The 7532-nt window shown below is 38.9% G+C and overlaps 1 protein-coding gene and 1 non-coding gene across 2 annotated transcripts; both read left to right on the top strand.

Annotated features, from left to right (window-relative positions):
• LOC109832490 (probable cysteine desulfurase) lies at nucleotides 498-3892 on the top strand. The gene is made up of 5 exons (XM_020399845.1): nucleotides 498-762; nucleotides 1267-1768; nucleotides 1857-2058; nucleotides 2349-2759; nucleotides 3556-3892. Exons 1-5 carry the CDS (start codon nucleotides 498-500, stop codon nucleotides 3889-3891), a joined length of 1716 nt encoding a protein of 571 aa, XP_020255434.1. The 3' UTR covers nucleotide 3892.
• Nucleotides 4075-4156, top strand: TRNAS-GCU. Its single transcript has one exon. It is a non-coding gene; the product is annotated as a tRNA-Ser (tRNA).

The raw sequence follows: 7532 nt of genomic DNA, 5'->3' as shown, positions 1-7532 counted from the left end.
ATTATAAAAGTATATATCAAATAACTTATTTACAAATCAGATCGCTTTATTCTCATTGCTAACTTCATTTCCACCCAACTAAATGGTTGAATACGAAGGGAGGAAAAAAAGTTCCGAAAATGTTAATAGATACTAATCTATGTGCACTTTAAACACGGACCCGGCCCATCTTAAAGGGACCACTGTTTTGAGTCTTTTGACCCATTTCCTTCCTTGCGTTCGCCTCTCCCTCTCTCTGTGGACTTTCTCAAGTCAAATAAAAGGGGCCTAATAATGTACATTTAACTCAAAACGCCGACTTAAGTTCTTTAATCTAAAGTATCAATTTACCGCTTGCTCCTCTCTCAATACGCAATTATGGCGGCCAAAACATAAACTCCCCTTGTATTCTATTTCCTTGGGCTCACGACCTCTACGCATCTATAAGTATTCTTGAGAAATGTTACCCCAAAACTAACAAAATTCAGCATTTTTCTTTTCTCTCCCGTTCCGTAGTAATGCCTCTACTCATACAGGAGGAGGAGAAGAAGTCTGAAGCAGATGAGGAGTACTTTGATCTGTTCAACTCTTTTAAGGAGAAGTCTGCAGGCTTTGATGGTTATAGCAAGTGCGAGTGGCTGAGATCTCAGGTTATCGGGGCCGATGCGGAGTTCGATGGGCCTTTTGGACGCCGGAGGATCACTTACTCCGATCACACGGCATCCGGGAGGTTCTTGAAGTTTGTTGAGGAGTTCTTTCAACGGAACGTCCTTCCTTTCTATGGTGAGCACATGTAGATATTAGTTGCATAGTTGCAATTATTTGGCTTAGTTTTAAAGTATTTATTTTTATAACTACAGCTGCGGTTATGGGGAATGTCTTTTGCAACATGTATGTATGTATGTATGTATGTTATTCGGTTTAGTTACGACTGCAAGTTAGCAACGTAGACTCAATTTGTCGCCCAAAAATGTTTCAATTGTAACTCATGTTCAAATCTTTATAGGTTGCCAATAGTAGTTTAAGGAATTTTGGAGCTTTAACTACATTTAGTAGTTGCAATGAAACAATTATTAGCGACTTGTGTAAATATCTCGGTCGAAAGCAAATTCAGTTACAAGAAAGTTCTGGTTGGTCTTCGAAATTTCTAATTACTGTGTGATTAGCAAAATACGACCACATACGATACTTGCTACAACTTGCCTTATTTAACTCGCAGTGTTTTAGTAGTAAGCGATTTTGACGCATAACGTTGATTCTTTTCTCCTCTTTCTTCTTTGCTTCAAGGGAACACTCACACAGAAGACAGCTACGTGGGCCTCCACACGACCAAACTAGTGGACAAATCGGCCAAATTGATAAAAAAATGCATGGGCTCAGGCCCAACCGACGCCCTCCTCTTCTGCGGCTCCGGATCCACCGCCGCCATCAAACGCTTACAAGAAGTCATGGGCATTGCCGTCCCCTCCACCGTCCGATCAATAATCCTCAACCACCTCCCATCGTCCGATCGATGGGTCGTTTTTGTGGGCCCATACGAGCATCACTCGAATTTGCTGTCTTGGCGACAAAGCCTGGCCCAAGTCGTCGAAATCGGGCTCAGTGACTCTGGTCTTGTCGATATAGATAGTCTCCAAGAGGCCCTCAAGTCTTCAGATTACATTGGACGGCCCAAGCTTGGGTCCTTCTCGGCCTGTAGCAATGTGTCCGGGATTCACACGGACACGCGGGAGATCGCGCGTGTCCTGCATCAGCACGGTGCGTACGCATGCTTCGACTTCGCCTGCAGGTATTACAGTTTGCATTTATTTTCATGAAAATACTTTATAAATTTCTGTTATTCAATATATTTATTTAACTAAAATTTTTTTTTCTAGTGGACCATATGCTAATATTGATATGAGATCGGGGCAATCGGACGGCTACGATGCGGTGTTCTTGAGCCCACACAAGTTCATTGGTGGGCCGGGGAGCCCCGGTATACTTTTGATGAGTGAAGCTCTATATAAGATCAAGGGCTCACCTCCCTCCACGAGTGGTGGTGGTACTGTTCTATATGTTAGCGGACATGATAAGAAGGTATTGAATTGATTCAATTGTGGGCTGAATTATTCCGTCTATAAGGGCCCGTTTGGTTCCCTTTTTTCTCCCATGAAACCATGACAAACCACTGCTACCGTTCTGATTTTTATCAGAACTGTGGCAGCTTCTGTGGCAGGGTTTCATGGGAGAAAAAAAGGGAACCAAACGGGGCCTAAATAGACATTCAATCATAACTATTGACGTAGATTCAAATATAACTATATTTGCAATGGAGAATGTAGCAAACTAAACAACATCTAATCTTGTTGCATATAATATTTGTACAGGATGTTGTCTACAGTGATGACGTAGAGGAACGGGAAGACGCAGGTACCCCGGCAATCGTGCAGAAGATACGCGCAGCAATGGCGTTCTCCGTTAAGGAGTGGATGGGACACGTGTTCATCCGAGAGAAGGAATCCTGTCTGGTGCAACGAGCGCTGCAGCGGCTCCTGAGCAACCCGCACGTGCGGATCCTAGGAAGCACTTGCACGGACAGGCAGCCAATTATCTCCTTCAACGTGTATCCAGAAGGGCAACGTGGCAAGCATCTGCACTGTCGATTTGTGACGAAGTTGTTGAATGACTTGTTCGGGATCCAGGCTCGTGGGGGTTGCGCGTGCGCTGGGCCGTATGGTCACGTGTTGCTCGGGATTGATAAAGCTCAATCAAAACTCATTAAATCAGCGGTTGAGAGGGTAAGCTTTTATTCTCTCGTCTAAACTCCCCTTAAGATCTTATCTTAAAATGTTTAGATCATCGGTTTATATTGTTTTCAAAAAGCTTACAATTGTAGCTCTAGTTGTTTGTTTGGTTTACTACAACTTTAATCTTTGCCGCAAACTTAGTGGAAGAAAGAGCGCATTTTTTAAAATAACTTGTGATTAGATTGATTTGCTTTCTTTGTACACAAAAATTGACTCATTTTTTTAAGACTAAATGTCAGAAAACACCCCTTAGCCCTGGATGATTATCAGAAAAACCCCCTAGCTTTCTAAATATCAAAAGAGCCCCTTAAGTTTAGGGGTTATCAAAAAAAACCCCAGCTTTTACATTTTATCATAAAACCTACTTAACTAAACCACATTATTTCACAATTAATGGTGGATAAAATTACATAGAGGCCGGGTTATCTTTTTGGTGAAACTTGCGATTGACACTTTTAAGGGGTTTTTTCTAATAAATCTTAAGGTTAAAGGGGATTTTTTTTAATAACCCCCAAAAATTTTCTTGTGCTTTTGGAAGCCATATATGGGGGGCATTATCTACTAATCATCCAAATTTGAAGGAGGTTTCTTGATATTCAGCCTTTTTATTAAACTATAATCACAATGAAACAAGCAATTTTAACGGTAATCATAGCTATTCTACTATTTTGGATTAGAAATTAACAGGAAAACCTACCGACAAAATCATCAAACTTAAAGAATACGAAACTCATTATTGATGTAAAAACGTGAAGTTAATTGAAGAGGTCCTTTGTTCTCCATGAAGGGATACAATGGGGTGAAGCCGGGATGGACACGTGTGAGCTTCCCGTATTACTCGTCCGCGGAAGAAATGGAGTTTGTGGTGGGCGCGGTAGAGTTCGTAGCCTCACGTGGGCGTCGCTTCCTCCCTCTCTACAGTTTTGACTGGAAAACCGGCAATTGGGAGTTTTCACACGATCACAGAAACACGTTACCGTTGGAATTGGAAGGGAAAATGACTAGGAACTACGACGATGTTATGACCTTCGCTAGGGGTGTAGCCGATGCTCTGCCAGATCTCGTCGTGGCGGGAAGTATTCCGGACTTTATCGATCCTCAACTTGTGACTTTCGTAGTATAAATTGGCGATTATGATTTTGGGACTGAAGTTGCACGGATATATGTATATTTTTTTACTTTCCTTATACAAGTAATCCATTTGTAATTTTGAGAGAAAAATATATTCATTTGTATTTAGATAAGCTAGTTGTCTGTTGTGGTGCAAACGTTTATAATGATAATCTGTATGAGTTCTACCACTAAAGTCGCTTTGGCCGAGTGGTTAAGGCGTGTGCCTGCTAAGTACATGGGGTCTCCCCGCGAGAGTTCGAATCTCTCAGGCGACGTACCGATGAAATTATTTTTCTTTTTCGAAGTTGTTGTTCTTCTTGTATTTTACCCCTTGATATTTCCCCCCCGAAATTCTTCTTCTTTTTCCTTCCCATGTCGAAACAATGAAGCTTGACTTATTAAAGGTTTATTCAACTGCAGCAAGTAAAAAATAAAAGGGTTTTTCCTGATATGTTCTCTGAATCTTAAGCATTTTAATTAAGTCTCCAAATTTAAATAAGTCCCTTAAATTTTATACGTTCATTAATCATCATATAGGGTGCTCGTAAGAGAATACGTTGGTTTTAACCTACAATAAACTTAACAGCGCTGAAGTTTTCCAACACACTCTCATCTTCTCTCAAAAATTCTGTTGTATGAAGCCAACTTCTTTAAAACTAGAAATCACTACATGAGCAAAATTAAACAAAACCAGACAAAGGAAAAGGAAAAAAAGGGGAGGGGGAAAAATAAACAATTAGAGAGAGGAGATGAAAACAAGTGGAAGGAACGGGAAAAGGTGAGAAGAAAGTAGGATTTTGATTGAGTTTTAGTAGTTTGAGAAAGACGACCGTTTATGTCTTGTTAAGAAGATGAGAATGCAATGATAAACTTCAATTGGAGTTTGGAACACCTAACGACATTTGAGATATTTATTTAAAATGCTTTAAGATTTTAAAGTACTTTTTTAGGATTAGTTTTAAAATATTTTAAGATTTGCGAACCAATATCAGAAAACGCTAATTAAAATCTTGCAGACCAATATCATCTTCTTGCTGCCATCTTGACGTCAAAAATTACCTTCCTTTTGCTAACGCATGACGCATTGTCCTCGGATTTATCTCAAACTCTGCCATTAAAAAAAATTCTGAAAATTTCTCTTGACTCTTATTTCATTGCAACTTACATGGAAAAGAATAATTCACGGACATGTTAGGAAAAAAAAGTACAAAAGAGCAACGCGATAAATAAATAACTAAGAGAAAGTAATTGTTGGCTTTTGGGGAGCAACTGTGATTTTACTGCTTTATAAAAATAGACGTCCACCCTCGCGCAGGCTTTAATGGCGATTTGTCTCTTGACAGTAAAAGACACTGGTTATGACTAGCACTTGACAATGTGGCGACTCCTCAAGACTTTTACTCGCATACTTGTTCCCTCTTTCCATTGAAGAAACTCAGGAGAAGGAGAGTTGTTGTAATTGATTTTAAAAGGATAAATTAATATCATGTAAAGAGATAAGATAAGATGAAGAAACTTAACCTTTTCACTTTTAAAAGATAACAAAAATCCAATAGTAACCACCCCAGCACCCCGCCGCCCCGGAAAAAACGGTGCAGGTTCGGGGATAAAAGAAGTATATCAAAAAAATATAATAAAACAAAAGAAGATCGGGCAACCTAATATTTTGGATTCAGAGTAGGTAGCTTTTGGTTTTTAACCTTCTCTTAGTGATACTTATCACTATCTGAGGGATTTAATAGACTAGGTCTTGAATTAGTCCTATTTATTAGATATTGATTAGTTCACACACAGTATGTAATCATCCATTGAGTGAGCAAGTTGGAGCGATAATGGTCATGCTTACAAATAATGTCTCATGAGAATTTCTAGGGATCAGCCCGTTATCCCCTAATCGTGATCTTCACTGTTTCTCCCATGTAGGTAAATCCTCCAAGGGCACTGCAATTGGATATTGTACCCCATACAGATCGTACATTGGACTTATTAAAATATAACTCATCCTAACTAGTTGCATCATATGAGCACTGTCATCATAGAAATGAGCTTGTAGCTAATATAGTGCAAATCATAAATGCATCTAATACTACAAAGGAGTATAACTCCAAAGGTCGGTGCTCTAGATGAGAATCACTAGTCCTACTTATTTCTGCTACATTGAACCTACTTCATGGTAACTGCTCGCTAATCAGTGTTCCTACTGCCGGTGACCTCATCTATGTGCTTAACCTCATCCCCTCGATGATTCTAGGACTTAAGCTCTAAATAGACCATTTGTCAAGTGGTATGCAATATCTTCCCGCGCCTTTGCAAAATCAAGAGTTAGCTTTCAGGATAGGTAGTGTCCAATACTATAAGCTCAGACTCTAGAGTTTCTTAGGGTTACTAGTGTATATGCTAAGGCTTCTAACTGGATAGACATATAATGACTGGTTTTGTTGGACATAGAAAGAAGAGATCCAATAAACTAAGAGTATCTATACTGGAACACAGGTTTACCTTCATTATCCTTCAGGACCATTGAAGAGTCTTAAGGTGTACTAAAAGATTAGCTTTTGAATAAGATGGATTTATGAAGTATCTTTTGGATTTATGAAGTATCTTTTCAATACTATGGAACATACTCAAAGAAATACTTCTAGAGGGTATAGATAACTTCATTCCAAGAATTAGCTTGTCCAAGTTTATTTATGTCATTCAATACAAGATCCAACATTTATAAAGGGAGGATAGAAAATTGTATTAACGGAAGATTTTATTATATTCAATTAAAAAATAACCGATCACAAACCCTTTTCTGATAAATACATTATTCTTCGAAATGATAAATTTATTTAATTCTCTTGCCTTCATTAGAATAGATTCACTGATCAGATTCCTCCAAAGTGAAGATACATGCAGGACACTATAAAGAGTTAAAGTATTTCCAAATGTCGTCTCAAGTCTAGATGTTCAATATCGTTCACTTGTATGGTGGAGTTGTTTGTTAGGATTATGCTTCCTCCACATGATTTCTAATAGGTTGAAAGTGGAAGCAAAGAGTTAAAACATGAATATAAGCTCCAGAATTTAACCACCAAATAGATAGTGAATTTCAAAGAAGAGAAGTGTCAACAAATTTAAAGGAATCAAAATTGTCTTCCACCATGTTCACTTTGTGCATTCCTTGTCCATTGTTTTCCTTGATATGAGCCTTGACAAGTTCTTTCTTTTAGCGGAAGCATTGCAAGGTGGTTGGTTCTCCCATAGACAAAATAGAACTTACTCTCAGAGTTATGGCTAGAAGGTCTCGAGTTTCTATGAGAATTTGGCTGAGAATGACTACCCTTCTTAAAGTTCTTGCCCTTAGGTTTGAGGTCAGAGGGTTTAGGGTTATCCTTCACTAGGTTGACTTTGGCTTTCAATTCAGACTTTGGTTTAGAGGTTTGCCTATGTTGATCCTCTATACAAATGGTTTTAAAGGCTTGAACAAGAATGCCATGGCGGAGATCCTTAGCAAATTTGGACCAGGAAGGAGGGAGTTCATCTGTAAGAAAAGACAACTTATAGTCTTCAGCAAAAGTGTTTCCTTTGGACTAAATATGTTGAATATAAATTCTTCAGTGAAAATGTTTCTGATGAGACCCCAAACTTGACTTCACACCAATGATG

The sequence above is a fragment of the Asparagus officinalis genome, chromosome 1 (genome assembly GCF_001876935.1).
Source record: "Asparagus officinalis chromosome 1, Aspof.V1, whole genome shotgun sequence".
NCBI lineage: Eukaryota > Viridiplantae > Streptophyta > Magnoliopsida > Asparagales > Asparagaceae > Asparagus > Asparagus officinalis.
The sequence above is the reverse complement of the archived record's forward strand: the minus strand, read 5'-3'. Positions and strand labels throughout refer to the sequence as shown.

Bases quoted from the DNA above. Each gene is read 5' to 3' on its own strand.
- LOC109832490 (XM_020399845.1), top strand. From the start codon at position 498: ATGCCTCTACTCATACAGGAGGAGGAGAAGAAGTCTGAAGCAGATGAG. The intron at 1,769-1,856 runs GTATTACAGTTT...TTTTTTTTCTAG, and splicing joins TGCTTCGACTTCGCCTGCAG to TGGACCATATGCTAATATTG. The intron at 2,059-2,348 runs GTATTGAATTGA...ATATTTGTACAG, and splicing joins TTAGCGGACATGATAAGAAG to GATGTTGTCTACAGTGATGA.